This window comes from Macaca fascicularis, chromosome 3 (genome assembly GCF_037993035.2).
Source record: "Macaca fascicularis isolate 582-1 chromosome 3, T2T-MFA8v1.1".
In the NCBI taxonomy this organism is placed as follows: Eukaryota; Metazoa; Chordata; class Mammalia; order Primates; family Cercopithecidae; genus Macaca; species Macaca fascicularis.
In genome coordinates, this window is record NC_088377.1 from 3,266,114 (window position 1) to 3,286,303 (window position 20,190).

The 20,190-nt window shown below is 55.7% G+C and overlaps 1 protein-coding gene across 4 annotated transcripts; it reads right to left on the minus strand.

Moving 5' to 3' along the window:
• Positions 1 to 14,813, minus strand: RRP1 (ribosomal RNA processing 1). Of its 4 annotated transcripts, none has more exons than XR_012431950.1 (13): positions 14,584 to 14,813; positions 12,936 to 13,018; positions 11,728 to 11,785; positions 11,063 to 11,148; positions 9,237 to 9,298; positions 6,948 to 7,077; positions 6,805 to 6,869; positions 6,390 to 6,583; positions 4,672 to 4,748; positions 3,454 to 3,551; positions 1,947 to 3,206; positions 1,701 to 1,814; positions 1 to 591 (listed from the first exon to the last, which is right to left on the minus strand). XR_012431950.1 is itself a non-coding variant. In XM_005548573.4 (13 exons), exons 1-13 carry the CDS (start codon positions 14,714 to 14,716, stop codon positions 329 to 331), a joined length of 1,332 nt encoding a protein of 443 aa, XP_005548630.3. In that variant the 5' UTR covers positions 14,717 to 14,813; the 3' UTR covers positions 1 to 328. The 4 variants fall into 4 exon arrangements, 3 of the variants coding, with proteins under 3 accessions (XP_005548630.3, XP_005548629.3, XP_073890036.1); XM_005548573.4 differs by having other exon boundaries at positions 3,187 to 3,206; positions 6,441 to 6,583; XM_005548572.4 differs by having other exon boundaries at positions 3,187 to 3,206.
• Positions 14,814 to 20,190: the final 5,377 nt, after the last annotated feature.

Here is a 20,190-nt window from a genome sequence, read left to right on the forward strand (position 1 = left end):
TTCCCCGGCAAGGGCCGCGCACATTTTATTTTCTGAACCCCCCACAGCGGGTTCAGCCAGTCCTGCTGCAGGTGCAGTTTCAGTCTTCAGAGTTTGACCTTTTGACCCAAGGTCATCACAGCCACAGGCGGAGGCTCTGGGAAAAGGTCCAGCTCCTGGGATGCTGGCCCCTAATGACGGGCCCACCTCTCCAGTGCCGCCCTTCCCTCCTGCCTGGCATGGGAGTTCTGGAGCTGCGGTCCTGAGTCCAAGAGCAGCCCAGTCAGCCTCATCCCTTGGTGCAAGAGCGGCCTGGCCTCCCTCCCTGCCTGTCCTGGGCTCAGCCACGTCACTCCCTGCGTTTCTTCTTCTTCTCCGGCTCCTGGACATTGGCTGCCTTTGCTCGGGCACCGGCCGGCTGCCGAGGTGTCCTCCTCCTCTGGTGAGCTCCTCTCTGGCCACGGCCCCCGGGCTGATCTCGGAGCAGGGTCCACTTAGCTGTGCCTGGCTGCTCATCAGCCTCTGCCCGCGCCTTGGGGCCGGCCCCCACACCCCTCCTCCTGCTCCTCTTCCTCTCCATGCCCAGGCTCGGGGGCTCCTTCTCACCTTTCCCTGACAAAACAGCAAGACCCCATGAGCCAGAGAATGCCAGCATGGGCTCCTTCCACTCACTCCAACTCGGGCTGAGACGCCAGCACCACGGACCTGCGAGGGCAACACGGCCACACCAGCCAGCCAGACGCATCCCGTGTCCAGTGTGGGCGCCAAGCTCTACCCACACGGCTCAGGACCCCAGCGAGGGCTGACCTCGGAAGGACCAGCGTGAGGACAGGGTCGCGAGACCCGGGAGCAAAGGCACAGAGTAGGCAGGACTGGGCTCAAGGTAGAAGGGGAGGCGGAAGAAGGATGCTGGGCAGTGCCAGGCCCTGAGCGCCAGGGCCGAGTGTTCACAAAGCTTGCTGCACATAGAGCCACACAGACGGCGTCTGGTACGGGTGCGGGAACCAGGCCAAGGGCCAGCTGCAGAGAGGAGGCTGCTGCCCCACGGGAAATGAGACGGACAGGCCTCAGTGGCACGGGGCTCCGGGGAGGGGAAGCGGTGAATCCCTAGGCCCTAGGGCCGGTTTGGCATGGAGAGAGTAACAGGGAAGGCTTCCCAGTGTGGGGCAAAGCCACTGTCTCCCTCCTATGCACCCCATTCCTGCCATGGGCCCCGTGCCCTGCCCGGCACTGTGCTCAACCCCCTCCACTGCAGGTAGGCAGCTCCAGGCCCTGGGTTGCCCCTGATGAGGGCGACACATGCCAACCACACTTGTGTGGCCAGAGGCCCAAGACGGAAGACAGCCCCTGAAATCAAGGACAGAAGTGGAGAGGCTCAGGAATCTCTGAGGGTGCGGGAGAGCAGGGAACGGGGCTTGGATCTAAGACAGAGGCATGGGAGGAGGCAGCCCAGCCAGGAGGATCGTCTCCACACCAGGAGGGAGGGCAGCGCACACAGCTGGGGGGAGCTGCAGACAAGGATGGCAGGTAGGGGTGGCGGGGAGAGGCCTACAGGAGGGATGCTGAGGACAGGGCATTTCTGGGACATGTGGATAGCAGGCACCCAGGACGGAGGACTCGGCACTCATGCTTCAGGGGGACACTGCAGGTGACCCCCATCCCAGGGACAAGCAAGCAGGTGAGGACGCCAGCTCCACGACTAACACACCAGCCAGTCCTACCTCTCTCGCGCCGCAAGCTGAGCAGACGCTTCTGCTTCTTCGTCTTCTTCTGCCGCCTCCCTTCAAGCAGACGCCTGCAGGCCTTCTCCGGGATCTCGTCCTCAGGGAAGATGCCTGAGAACCAGGGCAGAAGTCAGGGGGCTCTGGGGGGATGGGGGCTTTTGGTGTGAGACTCGCTGCTTCCAGCAGGCCCCAGCCAGCACCACCTCCCGACAACGTGTGTGAGAAAGTGCCCTGTTGTAATACCCAGGAGCAGCGTGTTCAGTGCCGCCACCACAGCTGAAATGAACCAGCTCAGACCCAAGTCCATTTGGAAAGGCCAGTTCCTGGAGCATCTAGGACACAGGTAGAGTATCCACGAACCCACGTGCTTGGGACCAGCAGTGCTTTGGATGTCAGATTGTTTTGGAAAGTCTGCTGTCATATTCACCAGCTCAACATCCCTAATCTGAAAATCCCAAATCCAAAACGTTCCGATGAGCATTTCCCTGGAGCTTCCTGTCAGCACTCAGTTTTGGACTTGGCAGCATTTTGGTTTTGGGGTTTCAGATTAGAAACGCTCAACCTGTACACCAACGTCTACAGCCTAAAAATGTCTATGCTGGCGGCACAAGGGAACTTTGGGCATCAAAACCTGCCAGACACACACGAACCTCATGCACCTCACTGGTGCACGCTGTCCTAAAAACCCCACACTACCAGCCTGGCAACACAGTGAAACCGTCTCTACAAAAACTGAAACAATTAGCCGGCGTGTGGCATGCGCCTGTGGTCCCAGCGACTGGGAGGCTGAGGTTGGAGGATCGCTTGAGCCCAGATCCAGGCTGCAGTGAGCTGTAATCACACCACTGCTCTCCATCCTGGGCAACAGAGCGAGAGAGTCTCAAAAACTAAAAAAAGAAAACAAACCCTGGACTACAACTCATGACACGCCGGCTGGTGGATGCAGCAGGTGTGGCGCTCGGAGAGACGAGCTTAACACAAGACAGGAAGTGCTGATTCTGGAGCCGGGGGGACACGCAGGCATCCCCCATAAAATCCTTCCAACTGAGCTGCAGCTCTGAAACTTTTCTTAAGGAAACACCGGGGGAAATGCTTACATCTCTAACCATCAATCCCCCTAGGAAACCCTCCTTTCGATAACCTATACCAGTTCCATCTGCCACACGTTGCCAGGAACAGACGTGTGCTACACAACAGACCAGCAGCAGCACCGCGGTCAGTGCTTGGGAGCTCCTGCGGCCAGCACCGTCTCTCGGGCTCTGGGGGACTCCAATGGACACTCAAGTCTGAGAATTACTCAGCAAAACCCACAAAAACGAGGGCTGTGGAACCCTGAGCCCTGCCTCCCTGTCCCCCAGAAACACCACCAGGCCTCTCTGCAGAGACTCCACGTGCTATGAGGCCCCTGGAGGCAATCCACTCCCACGAGGATGGAGCTCCACCTCCAAGGCGGTGCCACTGTCGGTGCCCGGCCGGTCCTCACCTCCTGCCAGGTCCTGCAGCCTGAAAGAGCAAGACAGACGCCCATTTACCATGGCGGCAGCTTCCGCAGGGGGAGGAAGCTCCAGCTAGAGGGGCTGCAGGGTCCTAGCCAGGGGAACCCCAGGGGTTGTGCAGGGGTCTCAGGGTCCTAGCGGGGACCACCCCAGGGGCTGCAGAAGGACCCAGGACAAGGCGAAGGCACCCAGATCTGAGGAGGAAAGGGTGAGTCCAAGGGCAGCAGGGCAGACGCAGCCCCTCAGACACTCACTTCCGGATCACTTTGTAGAGACGCTTCCTGTTCTGAGAAGGGGTGCTCTGGCGGCTGGCCATTTCAAACAGTCTGTTAGCAACTGCCTCGTAGTCAAACTGTTTCAAAAGAGAGACGTCACAGAGCCAAGGTCAGTCACCTCTGCCTGCTCCGAGAACGTGGAACCCGAGACCCAGAGGGCACTTGGTTTTCACTTGCAGGTTCTTCACTCGGCTCACAGGAACACAGCCCACCCTCACTGAGGGTCCTGCAGCCCCGCCACTCTACAGCACAGCGGGCACCACACATGCTGCGGGCGCACTGTGGGGCACACACTGCAGGGCACACTCTGCGAGATGCACACTGCAGGGCACACGCCCACCAGGAGCCTGCCTGCAGCTTTACAACTCTAGGAGCCACGCACAAGCACGAATAAAGTAAGTTAATTTGATCGATTTTAACCCAAGATGGCCCTATTTTATTAAGTCTGCAGATAATCATATTTAAAACTTTTTTTTTTGAGACGGAGTCTGGCTCTGTCGCCCAGGCTGGAGTGCGGTGGCGCGATCTCGGCTCACTGCAAGCTCCGCCTCCTGGGTTCCTGCCATTCTCCTGCCTCAGCCTCCCAAGTAGCTGGGACTACAGGCGCCCGCCACCTCGCCCGGCTAATTTTTTGTATTTTTAGTAGCGACGGGGTTTCACCGTGGTCTCGATCTCCTGACCTTGTGATCCGCCCGCCGTGGCCTCCCAAAGTGCTGGGATTACAGGCGTGAGCCACCGCGCCCGGCCAATATTTAAAACTTAAAACATTTCAGTTTCCAATTTGCCTGAAGTCAGACCCCACTGGCTGAGTGGACTCCTCGCTGGGACCCACAGGTCAGCCGCTTGGCACACACCATTTCATTCCAGCCCAGCACCCCAACGAGGGGGCCGCAGGAAATCTGGGGGGCTGCCCATGTGTGAGTCAAGAGGTCAGCGTGAGGTGAGGCCAGCCCTGGACAATGCAGGTCTGCCTCTGAGCCCACCATCCCAGGCCCCAGCCCCACTCTTAATGACCCCACTTGCCTGCAGGTAGGCAGGGTCGGAGCACCCATCCCTCCTTCAAAGCGAACCCGTCTGGGTGACTCTCCATGCTGACGGCTGCCATCCTCCCTCCTAACGCCCCCTTCCTCTTCCAGGGCCAGCGGCAGCAAAGCAGGGCAAAGGCTGAGGGCGCAGCCACGAGCCCAGGGCACTCACCTGGAGGACAGGGCCACCACTGTCCCTGTCGTCACCTGTCTGCTCACCAGCCTCAGGTTCAGCCCTGCAGACAGAGCCTGGAACAAAAGGGACCCCGTGAACTCAAAGACCTGTTCCCAACGTGTGCCGGCCCCAAACACCCAGGAACGGAGAGCCCGCTCCACACCCTGGTCAGAGCGCAGGCACAGGCGGGAAACACTCAGGAACGGAGAGCCCACTCCACACCCTGGTCAGAGTGCGGGCACAGGCAGGAAACACCCAGGAACGGACAGCCCGCTCCACACCCTGGTCAGAGCGCGGGCGCGGGCCCAGGCGGGAAACACCCGGGAATGGACAGCCTGCTCCACACCCTGGTCAGAGCGCGGGCACAGGCGGGAAACACCCGGGAACGGACAGCCTGCTCCACACCCTGGTCAGAGCGCGGGCACAGGCGGGAAGGCCCGCAGCTCAAGGCAGATACTAGGTGCCATGTGACCTCCAATCTCGTATGGACAGGACGAGAGGTGCCACCCCAGGCCTGGAAAGGAAAAAAGACGTCCCAGGGCACAGGTGCCTATACAGCCCTGAGTGGCTGACTACAAGCTGGCATCTCGGGCAACAAAGGCCATGTCAAAAGTTCCAGAAGTGAGGAGGGGTAGCTCAGTCCAGCCTCAAGGTGGCCTGGAACAGAAGCTGTGGGAGGTGATGTTTCAGTCAGGCGCTCAAGCTAAGCTGGGCATTTGGGGCTTTGACGGCACTGTCTGCAGAAGAAAGATTTCTGGGCAACAGGCAGCTGTGGGGCAGCATGTGACGAGGGTCTGCTCTGGAGGTGGCAGCCAGGGGCCAGCAGCAGGCACTGGAGGACCTGCCAGGCGCCTCGGCTACTGAGAGAGAAGGGCAAGGCAGGGACCAGGGAGACACGCATAGGGTGGCCGGGCCAAGTGCTGGGGTGGGGGTGGGGAGAGGGTCTTCTGATTAGTAAGCCAAGGGGCACAGCGGCCACAACATGGAGTCAGGGCACACGGGGGTCCTGGGCATGGTCGAAGACACGCCCTCCACAACACCAGGATGCCACACTTACAGCTCAGACCACCCAGCAGGCTCGGACAACGAGGGCAGCATCAAACCAGAAACAGGCCAGGCTGGACCCCACAGCTGCCCCCAGAGGCCTCTGGCAGGCAGTGAGGAGCGGGTCTACTCCCCAGCAGCCAGGTGCCCTGAGGTCTCAGGCCTGAACCCTGCCACAGTCAGTACGGACAGAGCTTGCTGTCCTCTGGGGAGACGGGCCAGGAACGAGGAACATGAGGAGCAAGTGGTTCACATCCCGTGCCACAGAGTGACGCTATGGGGAGGACTGCCTGCGGGGCTGGGAGAGGCCAGGAGGCTAAAAGAGTCCAGCCCCAGAGAGTGATGGGGGACAGACGGCGGGAGGCACAGGGAGACTCGGCACCAAGGCAGGAATGAGTCCAGGGGGCCAACTGAGCCAGAGGCGTGCTGGATTAGCCCCGGGGTCTGGAGAGGGCATGGAGCACACCAGAGGCTGGGGGGCTTGAGGGGAAACGACACGTGTGCTTGGTGCCCACAGAGATCACTCTGGCTTCTATGCTGAGGATGGACTGTGGGGAGGGGCAGAGACAAGGGGACCAGGTGGAAGGTGGTGGGAGCAACCCAGCAGGAGACCACACTGGCTCGGCCCAGGACAGGCCCCACGGAGGAGCCGGGCGTGCCGTGACCCCCACCTGCAGGTGGCCTTTCAGACCTCTTCTGGGACAGCGCATCTCCGCGCTCACCGTCCTCGGAGGACTCCTCACTGTCCGACGCCGCCTCCTCATCCCGTGCGTCCAGTTCATTCAGGAGGTCTTCAATGGCAAGCGGGGCCTGCTCCACGATCGTCTCAAAGATGCCTCGAGTGATGTTGTTCAAAACCAGGGAACTGAGGGGCAGGGCAGAGGCCGGCGAGCAGGCCCGTTATGCTGGATTCCAAAGCGGAAGCCACCGACTGCCCTGCAGCCTCCCCTCCACCCCCGCCCACCCGCATGGCCAGCGGCCACTCTGCGACAGATTCGTCCCTGGAGGGAGCAGCCCCCCAAAACGGCAGCCCCACGGAAGAACTCAGTGAAGGAGTCAGGTCCGACCAGGCCGCCCACCACTTACTCCTTGGTCCGGGCGGCGATTCTGCAGAAGGGGTCGATGAACTTCAGGTTCTGGTCTGCCGTAAGCTATGGGGAAAGCCAGCGGAGCTCAGTCCCTCGTCCACAAATGCCCAGCTCCACCGCCCCGTCGGAGCCCAGCCTCACCTCCTCAGCGCCCACTTTGGTCAGCTCCTCCAGGAAGATCTCAATGAAGTGGCTCTTCACCCCGTGGGGGGCCTGGCTGCTGGGGTGCAGGATCTCGCTCGTCAGCAGCTCTAGCAGCTCCTCGATCTGTCTGAGGAAAGGAAAAGCAAATATGACAGGCAGCCTCGGCAAGCCCCAAGACAGCCGTGCCCCCACTCTCCGGCGGTTACAAGCTCGGATGGGAACCTAAGTGCGGGCAGGCGCCACTGTCTGCAAACAGGCCGGCCCGAAGTCCACGCAGGTGAAGATCAACGATCCTGGGGCTGTTCCAGCACAAAGCAGTCTTGCAATTAGGGAGTTAAGTGACTATCACCAGCGCCAGAACATATGGCCTGAGTTTGCATGTCAGCTACAAAATGCAACACGTGTAAACATTCAGACAGGCCTTCCCTCTGTCCTCAAAACTGCTACCAGAGAGAAAGTCTTGGCTGAGACGAGACACCCTGCCTGGTGTTCCTCTCCACTGTCTCCACTGGGTACCGCTGGGGAAGACACGTCAGGACGGCACAGACACAGAAAGGAAAGTGGAGGCCCAGAAAGGGGCCGAGGACCATGAGCCACCTTCTGGCCTCCCGGGCCCTGCCGCATGGCACATTCCATCTGTGATGTGCCCAGAGCTCTCCCTGGCAGGTAGGTTTGATGGCATCACAGGCCCGGCTCCGAAGACTAGACGGCCCCAGAGAATAATTTGAAGCATCTAGACGCATCTGGATCTCCTGGGGTGCTCAGTAATGCAGCTGCCTAACTCGGATTTGTGAACTGTGTGATTTAGGAAGCTCCTCAGCAAGGCTGGAGAATTGCTGGTGATGGAAAGGAGAAGTGATGCTCTCTAAGGCTCAGGAAAAAGGAGACAGAGGCAAGAACAGGTGCTGAGACCAAGAGGAAGACATACAGGTGCAAGGGACCGACTTCCAGGCCAGTGACAATGCCATGGATATTAATGACAGCCCGGTTACGCCTGCAGGAGATCCAAGAGGGCAGGAAAAGTGGACCCCACTGTCAGCACTGGGACCCCGGGCACTGGGGGAAGCCACCAGAGTCTTCCAAATGATTCCTGTACTGAATTCTCAGTTACAGGGAGAAAAAATACTCTTGTAGTAATAAGCCAAAAATAGTTAACAAAAGTAAAATCATCCCTTTACCATTTAATTCAGCTTAAGTCATGAGACCCCTACGGGGTAATGCACAATGCTAAGGCCTAGAATGAGTAAGAGACTCCCGGTCAGAGTCCTGCCAGGGAACTCAAGAATGAAAATCCCTCCAAATCAGAGGCACTGCTGCCCTAACTGCAAAATCACCCATGCAACTCAAAGCTGGAGAAACTCAGGCAACCACAGTCCAATTCCTGCTGATTCTTGTTTTTAAAAAACAAAACCAAACCAAACCCAGAATCTCATTCTAGGCTACAGTGCGGTGGCTCAGTCATGGATCACTGCAGCCTCAAATTCCTGGGCTCAAGCGATCCCCTCGCCCCACCATAACTAGCCTGCTGATTCTTTTTTATGTATTAATTTTTGTATCATTAGTAGACATGGGGTTTCACTGTGGTGGCCAGGATGGTTTTGATCTCTCGACCTAGTGATCTGCCTGCCTCGGCCTCCCAAAGTGCTGGGATTACAGGTGTGAGCCACCACACCGGGCCAATTTACATATTTTTACAATTAGGAGCAATTAAAATTGCTTACAACTTTGGGAGGCCTAGGCAGGCAGACTGCTTGAGCCCAAGAGTTTGAGACCAGCCTGGGCAACAGGACAGAACTCGTCTCTACCAAACATACAAAAATTACGTGGGCCTGGTGATGCACATCTGCAGTCCCAGCCAGCTGGGCGGCTGAGGCAGGAGGATCACTTGAGCCCAGGAGGTCAAGGCTGTAGTTGAACCAAGATCACGCCACTGCACTCCAGCCTCAGCAACAGTGAGACCTATTTCAAAAAAACAAAAAGCATTGCTAACGGAGCAGAACATGCCGTGTTTTCATAAGAAGCTCCTCAGCTGGACGCCCTTTCATTAAAAAACTCCCTCCTGACTCCCAGTGAGAACTGGCCTCCAAGCCTGAGGATAAATGGCATCATTTCCACAAACACACAAACTAATTTTTACTTTAAAAAAGATCTTATCTCTAAGCACGACCGGGGGCACGCTTTAATGTAAAGGCTGACATCTCCTTATGACAAAGAATCAAACGACAAACACATGATTGTGGTCCCTGAGAGCAGCATCCCCCAACAGCACGCCCGCCGCGCACCCACCTTTCTTCCCAGCCTCGAATCTTCAGAACCTTCAAGGACTCGTTCAGGACCATCCTCATGAGCTTAGACACAGAAGGAGATTCATGTTAGCAGAAGCCCAGCCCTACTTCACCAGACCACCTTTCCCCATGTACCACGAGCCACTGCAGGATAAAGCCACAGCCGCGGTCACCTCTGCTGGCCCCAGGCACACAGCCGGCCCCCAGAGCTGTTGACAGACAGACGCTGGAGGATACAACACCAAGCCCTCAGAATCCAGGGCTGAGAATGCGCCCCTCTCCCCAGCTCCAAGGCCCTAGCTGGCTGGAAGCAGGCGCATCGGGGGTGGGAGGGAGTAGGGGACAGTCCTATGACTCCAGTCCATAAACCGGGGCTGAAACAGACAGTCCCTGATTCATAAGGGAGAACCAGGAAAGAGGCACAGCTACCCCCACGGGCAGTGGAGCCCTCTGCAAAACCGGGTCTGAAACACGGCTGGCCCTCACCAGTGGGAGAACACAGCTCACTTCCTCTGCAGTGCGCTACGCAGTGAGGGCGCTCCCAAGCCTCACCCGTGAATGAAGCTCCAGATCTGCCCCCCAATGCCATTTCCCTCATGGGACTCAACACCCTTCTGCAGTTGTCCCCGCTTTAGGCTACTGACCCAGCACGCCTACACGCCCACAGCGAGGTCTGAGCCGCAGTCAAGAGCGGCAGAGGACACGCAGACCCCCAGGAGCCCCGATGACAGAGCACAGCCCAGCAGCCAGGACACTGTTCTTGCAGACACGGGAGGCCTATCCCCCAAGCCACCCTGCAGTGCTACCAAGGCCAGCCCTGATGCAAGGCTGTGCTGCCAGACTCAGTCACACAAGGGGCCCGGAAACGAGCCATGGAAAGCAGCAGAACGCATCCATCCAGCAGCTGCATCTCAGCAAACCAGTGGGGTGGCCTCCCTGCAGAGCCCCACTGTCCCTAAGAGTCTGCACTCTGTCGAGTGCATGGCCGGGCCTCTGGCCTGCCCTGGAGCCTCCTTCCTTCTTGAGCTCCAGGCTTTTCCCGCCCTGGTCCCCAATTCTAGAATCACTGGTATGTACACTGTCCGTACAATCCTGGCCCGAATCTGAGCTGGACACTGAAGCCAGAATGGCAGATCAACATCTGTCCTCAGTGAGGCCTAGACATGGCCCCTTTCAGCGTCCCCACGGGGTGACTGACTCCTACACAGTGACAATGTCTCTATATCTCAGATCTGCTCTAAGGTTACAATGGCCACCACCTCAGTAATGAGACCTCACGGTTCAACAAGAGGGAAAGGAGGGAAGGAGAGCAGGTCTGGGCAGCAACACGCTGCACCCATATTCCCCAGCATTCTCAGGGCAAATCAGCACCCTGAATGGGGATACAATGCGGGAGGAGGGAAAGGAAGTCCCGCACTGTGACCCAGCCATCCCAGCCTCGAAGGCTAGGCACTCCAAGGCTCACGCTAGGGCCCAACCGCAGCTCTGGAGTCCGCGCCTCCAAACTCACGGCCTCCTTGGCAAAGTAACAACGGTGTCACCATCGACTCTCCCCAGGAGGGCAATCGTCACTTTCCTTCTCTGAACCAAAAGTTTGTGTGGTGTTTTATGGGTCTGATTCCTTGCCCACTCAATGACCCTCAGAGACCGACAATGCTGCAGAGCCCTGGGCGGGGACTGCCCAGAGCCTCGGCTCCACCTCCCACCCCGGCTTCAGGGTCACACTGCCTCAGGTCGCCTCCCTGCCCAGGAGCTGCCTGTCTCTGCTCGGCCGGGCACTGAGACCCACACTGCCCCCGCCCGCCGGCACCCTGGCGGCTGCCTCACCATGTAGAACTTATCCAGGCGCAGCCTGTCGATGCCCGTCCACTCGCGATTCATGGTCTGCCAGAAGGCCTGAAGGAACAGGTGCTCTGGAGGAAGAATAAGCCAGAAGAGAACCACTGAGGAGCATGAAGCCACTCTGGGAAGTGAGGTGAGAACATGGAGGAACCTTTCTTTACATATTATAAATAATAAAAACGCTGATGCCCAGGCCCTACTCCTAGAACTGGGTTTTGCTGGACCAGGATCTGGACATCAGAATTTTTAGAGGCTCCTCAAGTGAGTCCCACAGACAGGCAGGGCAAGAACTTCTCAACTCCGGTCACCAGGAGTTGGAAAATCAACTGCAGGAACCTCACGTCCATCAGGCGGAATTCAGTCAAATCTCTTGGTGACATTACCCTGGCTTTTCATTTTATTTTTAAAATGTAAGATATTAGCCCATTAGACTCAAAATGAGCGTTTTAGGTAAATGAGCTAATCCATGTTGAACACTTACACCAGCATTTCACACATGCTAAGCACCCACAGACACCAGCTGGTGCGCTCTCGCTCTTAGGCATTCCTTACTCTGATTTGAGAACACAAACCCTCCTGTGTCCGGTGGCTCTGATGCTCAGAGGTTCTGACGTCTACAAATGTACCCAACTATGGCAGAGCATACTCACGCGCCTCCGTGGTCTGAAAAGCATGAACGAGCTGGGAAATGGTCCTTCCTAATTCTTCCTGTGCAGGAAACAACAAAAACGCCCTCAGCCCCTAAAGCACCAGGCTCTCACAATGACACACACACAACCACCCACTCACTCACTCATCACAGAGAGTCGGCTTCCAGGGGGTCTCAGCTCAGTGGACTGGAGGTTTCACCCTTGCTGCAAAACACCCCTCTACATCTGGGGTCAACAGCCTCTCACACAACCATGGCAGGCACTGCCCTCCTCACAGGGGCTGTGCTAAAGCCACAGAGTCATGGTTAAAGAGGGACGTGGGAGAGCAGAAGGGAGCCTTGGGACTCACAGCCCCCTAACCATCAGGAGGAGGAGGGCTGCGAGACCCCATAGATCATTCGCTATCTGCCTACATCACTGCGCCACGCATCGCCCAGGGCACTTGCTAAGAGACATTTCATAGCCTCCCCTTGAATTTAACTAAGTATCCTCACCACCCATGAGATTCTGAAGGAGAGCACAAAATTCACAATTTGAGAAACAATGTTTGAAAAAGGCTAGCGGGAGAAGTCCTTGTCTCAGGAGACTTGAATTCTGCCCCTTGGTTTCCACTATTTCAGCACTTGTTTGCAACCCAGGACAAACACAAAACCCAGTTTTCACCCATATGCCAGTGCGGCTATGGTGCACGACTCAGTCAATCACATCAACGACCTCGGCAAGTGTAAGACTCACCGAACCAAAGGCCCACACCCACCAGCCACGCAGAACCAAGCACAAGGCTACACGACCTCCCCACGGTCTCTGGCCATATTAAAACTGGGAGGACTAGGCCGGGCGCGGCGGCTCACACCTGTAATCCCAGCACTTTGGGAGGCCGAGGCGGACGGATCACGAGGTCAGGAGTTCAAGACCAGCCTGGCCAACATGATGAAACTCCACCTCTACTAAAAATACAAAAAATTAACGGGGCGTGGTGGCGGGCGCCTGTAATCCCAGCTACTCGGGAGGCTGAGGCAGGAGAACTGTTTGAAACTGGAAGGCGGAGGTTGCAGTGAGCTGAGATTGCACCAGTGCACTCCAGCCTGGGCAACAAGAGCGAAACTCCGTCTTAAAAAAAAAAAAGGAAAAAAAAAACTGGGTCGACCAGATGCCCATCCATCCTCCCCCGCTGCTTCTGCACCTTCTCTGCTGCTCACTCTACTCACCTGGAGGAGCGGCTTGTCCTGCATCCACATGCAATAGAACAGTCCTTTCCACACCTTCAGCAGCTCGTCGTGAGTAAAACCACCTGCAGCAAAACAGCAACATTTGGATCAACAGAAACGTGACTGCCTGAATGAGACCAAAGTCCCACTTACTGTAAAGGCAACTGGGGGGCAAAATCTGGCCCTCCCCTTCAAACAATCCTTCTAACCCAGAACCTGCTGTGCCTGTGCGGCTCCTCCAGGTAACTGCCACTTCGTGCACTCAGTAAAACTGAGAATCTACAAGGTATCAGGCACCGTACTCCATTTTGGAAATTCAAAACTGCGAACCTCCACTGTTTCCTAAGCTGATCAGTGGCCACACAGGTTAATCTGTTGGCGATAATTCATCCAGCATTACAATGAGTGTTTCTGCACTTTTCTGTAATGTATCTCAAATATTAAAAAGAAGAAAGTGAACTCAGGCATTCAGACTAGCTAGGGAGAGAAACAGAGATTACTCAGGCCAGGTGCAGTGGCTCATGCCTGTACTCCCAACACTTTGGAATTGAGTGCTGAGGCGGGATCACTTGAAGCCAGGAGTTCAAGACCAGCCTGGGCAACACAGGAATACCCCAATTTGTACAAAAAATACTAAATTTAGCTGGCCTGGTGGCACAGCGCCCCCCGTAGTCCCAGTTACTGGGGAGGCTGAGATGGGAGGCTCACTGGAGCCTGGGAGGTAGAGGCTGCAGTGAGCCATAATGGTGCCAATGCACTCCTCCACCCTGGATGACAGTGAGGTCTGTCTCACTCAGAAAAATTTTTAAAAAGTTTAATTTAAAACATTACTCAGTTGACATTCACTTAAGTCGTATGTCTGGCAAGCTGTTCCTGTAGCAGTGGTTCTCAAGCTGAGTGTGGGGAGCAGTATCACCCGAACAGCTTCATAAAGCACATGCTAGACCTGATTTGGCGGGGCTGGGACCCTAAAACTTGCATTTCTTTCTTTTCTTTTGTAATGAAAACGCAGTCTTGCTCTGTTGCCCAGGCTGGATTCCCGGGCTCCTGCGATCCTCCCACCTCGGCATCCCAAGTAGCTGGGATTACTGGCTTGGGCCACTGCGCACGGCATAGAATCTGCATTTCTAACACATGTCCAGGGGATGCTACTGCTGATGGGGGACCACGCTCGGAGAACCACCAGGTACCACGAACAAGTAGATTCTCGGCCCTCAGAGAGATACCCTGAGTGGAAATCGGAAAACAATCCAATAATTACGCAAACAGAAAACTGCTAACAGTGGGAAATGCTACCACGAGGGAAAAATACTGGGTGCCTAAACAGCAGGGCAGCAGGAGTACATGGTCTACTTGAGGGAGGGGACGTCTGAGCTAGGAAAGGAGTTAGGGGGCTGGGAAGGAGCGTCCTCGCAGAGGGAACAGAAGTCCTCGCAGAGAGAAAAGAAGTCACCGCACCACGAGGGAAAGCGGCCACGGGGACCGCGGACCGGTAGCAGCAGGAACAGGCCCATGGGCTCGGCCTGCCTGGCCCGGCCACGTGGAGGTTCCATAGGACTCCGAGGGCCCCCAGCCCCGGCCGCCGCCGCCCACACCCGCCCCAGCCCAGCCGGCCCCCGAGACGCCAGCCGCCCACACCCCCACCAACCTGCGGCCCGCTGAGTCCTGGCGACGATGTATTTCCGGAGCTTCCTCACCGCCCGGTCCCGGGTCACCTGCTCATTCCCCGCCAGACGCTGAGCCAGCTGGATTTCAGGCGGGAGCTGCAAACGCGAAACCATGACGGCGGCGGCCGCCGAGACGCCCCTGTCTCGGGGTCTCCTGGTATCCAGCACACGGAGCACGCGCCGCCCTCTCCCGCCTCCTCCTGCCCCCGGCGCGCGGCGTGACGTCACAGCCCGCGACACCGCCCAGGCGCACGTCACCGCCGCGCAGTGGCCGAGCCGCGCAACTGCAGCCCCCGGAGGCCTAAGACTGCCGGGGGGGCGCGCGCTCCCTGCCTGTGCGCACGCGCGGAGCTGTCGAGCGCGCGCCTGCGCCTGCGCCTCGCTGGGGCTGCGGCTGGCCGGGGTTGTGAGGCAAAGATTTGTTGTTTTTTAATCTTATTTTATTCATAAGCCCACTTGTATTTTTTTCCTGAGACAGGATCTCGCTCTGTCGCCCAGGCTGGAGTGCAGTGGCGCGATCTCGGCTTACGACAGCCTCTGCCTCGCGGGCTCCAGGGATCCTCCAGCCTCAGCCTCCGGTGGAGCTGGGACCAGAGGCGCCACCACTCTCGGCTCGAAACTTTACTTTTAAACCCAGGGGGTGGCTGGATTTGGCCTAGGACGATAGTTTGCCATCCCCTGAAGCAGAAGAATGTTATTTAATTTTAGAAATAACTGTTGAATTCTTTGGTAAAGGTGACGTGTCATGATGTCTGCAGTTCATTCTGCAAAAAAGTAAATCACTTACACGCACATAGGTGTATGCAGATAAGCAACCAAGGCAAACTGTTAACAATCGTGGAGTCTACAGGCAGGAATACAGGTCTTTTCCAGCACAGAATTTTGTTTCTGTGCTGGAAAATAGATATTGGCCTGGACAACATGGCGAAACCCTGTCTCTCCAAAAAAAATACAAAAAGTAGCCGAGTTTGGTGGGTGTGTGCCTGTAGTCCCAGCTACTGGGTGGGAGGGGATGGGGACTGAGGTGGGAGGATTGCTTTAGGCCGGGAGCTCCAGGCTGCAGTGAGCTGAGATCATGCCATTGCACTCTAGCCTAAGCAACAGGGCAAGACCTTGTCTCCCCACCTGAAAAAAAGAAAATATATACTGTGCGACATACAAGGAACACGTGTCCATTTCCTGTGGCTTTAAATGACGGAAGTTTATTCTCTCACAGCTCTGGAGGCCAGAAGGCCGAGACCACCGAAACATGTTCCCTCTGAAGGCTCCAGGAGAGGGTCCTTCCTGCCGCCTCCAGCTTCTGGCGGGTCTCAGTGCTCCCCGGCCTCATCTCCCCAGACTCTGTCTCCATCTTCTCGTGGCCCCCTCCCTGTGTCTGTCTTCACAAGAGTTCTTCCTGTCTCTGTGGCCTCTCCTTTTTTTCCTTTGTTGTTGTTGTTGAGACAGTTTCGCTCTGTTGCCCAGGCTGGAGTGCAGTGGCATGATCTCGGCTCACTGCAACCTCTACCTCCAGGATTCAAGCAATTTCTGGCTGATTTTTGTATTTTTAGTAGAGATGGGGTTTCACCATGTTGGCCAGGCTGATCTCGAACTCCTGACCTCAAGAGATCTGCCTGCCTCAGTCTCCCCAAAGTGCTGGGATTACAGGCGTGAGCAACTGCGCCTGGTCAGCCTCTCCTCTTCTTATGAGGACACCAGTCAGTGGACTTAGGCCTGCCTTAATGTAACATGGCCTCATGTTAACTAACCATGTCTGGAAAGACCCGTTTTCCAAATTAAGGTCACATTCTGAGGTTCCAGCAGACATGACTTTCTGGGGGACAAGCACGAATGAGAAAAGGCCCTGCACTCACACAGTGAGTATGTCTCGCACACAGTGGGTATGTCACGCACACAGTGGGTATGTTACACACACAGCGGGTATATCTCACACACAGCGCGTATGTCACGCACAGTGGGTATATCTCGCACAGTGGGTATATCTCGCACAGTGGATATATCTCACACAGTGGATATGTCTCGCACACAGCAGGTATGTCGCGCACAGCGGGCATGTCACGCACAGCATGTATATCTTGCACACAGTGGGTATGTCGCACAGACAGTGGGTATGTCTCACGCACAGTGGGTATATCTCGCACACAACGCGTATGTCACGCACAGTGGGTATATCTCGCACAGTGGGTATATCTCGCACAGTGGGTATATCTCGCACAGTGGGTATGTCCTGCACACAGTGCATATGTCTCGCACACAGCAGGTATGTCGCGCACAGCGGGCATGTCACGCACAGCGGGCATGTCACGCACAGCGTGTATATCTTGCACGCAGTGGGTATGTCGCACAGACAGTGGGTATGTCTCACGCACAGTGGGTATATCTCGCACAGTGGGTATATCTCACACAGTGGGTATGTCTCGCGCACAGTGGGTATATTGCACACGCACAGTGGGTATGTCGCACACAGTGGGTATGTCATGCGCACAGTGGGTATGTCACGCACACACAGTGGGTATGTCGCGCGCAGAGTGGGTATGTCGTGCGCACAGTGGGTATGTCGTGCGCGCACAGTGGGTATGTCGCGCACACAGCGGGTATGTTGCGCGCACACACAGTGGGTATGTCGCGTGCACACAGTGGGTATGTCACGTGCACAGTGGGTATGTTGCGCGCACAGTGGGTATGTCGCGCGCACACAGTGGGTATATTGCGTGCACAGTGGGTATGTCGCGTGCGCACAGTGGGTATGTTGTGTGCACAATGGGTATGTCAGGTGCACAGTGGGTATGTCACACCCCACTGCTGAGAACAGGGTGAGAGGGACTAAGCTGTCCTAGGAGGGTGAAGTTGTTCATTGGGGAGCACACCTTCACACCAGGCTTGAGATGCCAGGCTTCAGACAGAAAGGACATGGCAGGTGGTCTCTAAAAATATGGAAGACTAAGATTTGGAAATAGAGTAAAGTGACTTAAAAAATCTCTTCTCGGGCTGGGCACGGTGGCTTATGCCTATAATCCCAGCTACTAGGGAGGCTAAGGCAGGAGAATGGTGTGAACCCGGGAGGCAGAGCTTGCGGTGAGCCGAGACTGCATCACTGCACTCCAGCCTGGGTGACAGAGCGAGACTCCATCTCAAAAAAAAAAAAATAGCCGGGGGCGGTGGCTCACGCCTGTAATCCCAGCACTTTGGGAGGCCGAGGCGGGCGGATCACGAGGTCAGGAGATGGAGACCATCCTGGCTAACACAGTGAAACCTTGTCTATACTAAAAATACAAAAAAATAGCTGGGTGTGGTGGCGGGCGCCTGTAGTCCCAGCTACTCAGGAGGCTGAGGCAGGAGAATGGCGGGAACCCAGGATGTGGAGCTTGCGGTGAGCCGAGATCGCGCCACTGCACTCTAACCTGGGCGACAGAGCGAGACTCTGTCTCAAAAAAAAAATATATATATATCTTCTCCTGGCATGACCTTTGAAGGCAGAAACAAAAACGCTCTCCGATGTAAGCACCCCTCCCCACACACACTTTTTTTTTGAGACAGAGTCTTGCTCTGTCACCCAGGCTGAAATGCAGTAACGCGATCTCAGCTCACTGCAACCTCCACCTCCCGGGTTCAAGTGTCTCCTGCCTCGGCCTCCCAAGTAGCTGCGACTACAGGCGCCCACCACCACACCTGGCTAATTTTTGCATTTTCAGTAGAGACAGGGTTTTGCCATGTTGCCAGGGCTGGTCTTGAACTCCTGACCTCAAGTGATCAGCCCCCCTCAGCCTCCCACAGTGCTGGGATTACAGGCATGAGCCACTGCGCCTGGCCACAGTATAACCCATTTCTGACTGAAAGTCACACTAGGGCTCAACCTGAAGAAAAACTAAGTTTAAACCTCTTTTTCACTGTATTTTCTCTTTTTCCGTTGGGGTAGAGGTGGAAACAAGAAAACATGACCGAGTTTTTAATGAATATTAAAGATAATAATTTCAAATCTTTAAATGGCCTGAAATGTCTCACTACTGTATTTTATTTTATTTTATTTTATTTTATTTTTTTAAGAGATAGGGTCTCACTCTATCTCCCAGGCTGGAGTGCAGTGTTGCAATCACAGCTCACTGCAGCCTCGACCTCCAGGGCTCAAGTGATCCTCCCACCCCAGCCTTCTGAATAGCTGGGACCACAGGTGTGCATCACTTCAGCTGGCTAATTTTTTATTTCTGTAGAGAGAGATATATAAAGGGGAGTTTATTAAGTATTAACTCACACGATCACAAGGTCCCACAGTAGGCTGTTTGCAAACTGAGGAGCAAGGAGAGCCAGTCTGAGTCCCAAAACTGAAGAACGTAAAGAGTCCGATGTTCGAGGGCAGGAAGCATCCACACGGGAGAAAGATGTAGGCTGGGAGGCTAGGCCAGTCTCATTTTTTTTCCATTTTTCTGCCTGCTTTATATTCCAGCCATGCTGGCAGCTGATTAGATGGTGCCCACCCAGATTGAGGGTGGGTCCGCCTTCCCCAGTCCACTGACTCCAGTGCTAATCTCCTTTGGCAACACGCTCACAGACACACCCGGGATCAGTACTTTGGGACACTCAGTATTAATCATCACAGATGGGGTGTCATTACTTTGCCCAGTCTGGTCTTGAACTCCTGGGCTCAAGTGACCCTCTCACCTTGGTCCCCCAAAGTGCTGGGATTACAGGCATGAGCCACCGTGCCTGGCCACCACTATTCATTTTCCTAATTGGTGATATGCTCTCGAGAATTATCAATCAAGGGCTTAGCCTCAGGTTTATCTACTGTGGGTCAAACAATGCATGAACATGTTCAGAGGTGTTTGAACCAGAGCGACTCCATCTTGAATAGGAGCTGGGTAAAATGAGGCTGAGACCTACTGGGCTGCATTCCCAGACGGCTGAGGCCTTCTTAGTCAAAGGATGAGATAGGAGGTCCGTACAAACTACAGGCCATAAAGACCTTGCTGATAAAACAGTTTGCAGTAAAGGAGCCAGCTAAAACCCACCAAAACCAAAACAGCCCTGAGAGTGACCTCTGGGTCATCCTCACTGCTACACTCCCACCAGCGCCATGACAGTTTACAAATGCCATGGCAACATCAGGAGGTTACCCTATATGGTCTAAACAGGGGAGGTGTGAATAATCCACCCCTTGTTTAGAATATCGTCAAGAAATAACCATAAAAATGGGCAACCAGCAGTCCTCAGGGCTGCTCTATGGAATAGCCATTCTCTTATTCCTCTACTTTCTTAATAAACTTGCTTTCACTTTACTCTGTGGACTTGCCCTGAATTCTTTTTTGCGAGAGATCCAAGAACCCTTTCTTGGGGTCAGGATTGGGACCCCTTTCCTGTAACAGTGTCAAGCAGGCCATGCTCTTAGAAGCTTATCCAGTTTCTGGTCTGGTCCTGCTTAGTCATCCTATGGCAGGACTTAGTCACACAGGGAGGTGTTGGGCACCACATCGCTGTGACACAGCCCACAGCGCACTGCACACCCACCGCTGACTGATCTGTCCGTCCGGGTGCCCATGCAGGATGAGTTTGATGTGACTCCTGCCACCATCTTGCTCTTGTGTGTTTCGAAT

Bases quoted from the DNA above. Each gene is read 5' to 3' on its own strand.
- RRP1 (XM_005548572.4), bottom strand. From the start codon at position 14,716: ATGGTTTCGCGTTTGCAGCTCCCGCCTGAAATCCAGCTGGCTCAGCGT. The intron at 13,019-14,583 runs GTTGGTGGGGGT...GTTTTGCTGCAG, and splicing joins CAGGACTCAGCGGGCCGCAG to GTGGTTTTACTCACGACGAG. The intron at 592-1,700 runs GTAGGACTGGCT...CTGTTTTGTCAG, and splicing joins CAGCTTGCGGCGCGAGAGAG to GGAAAGGTGAGAAGGAGCCC.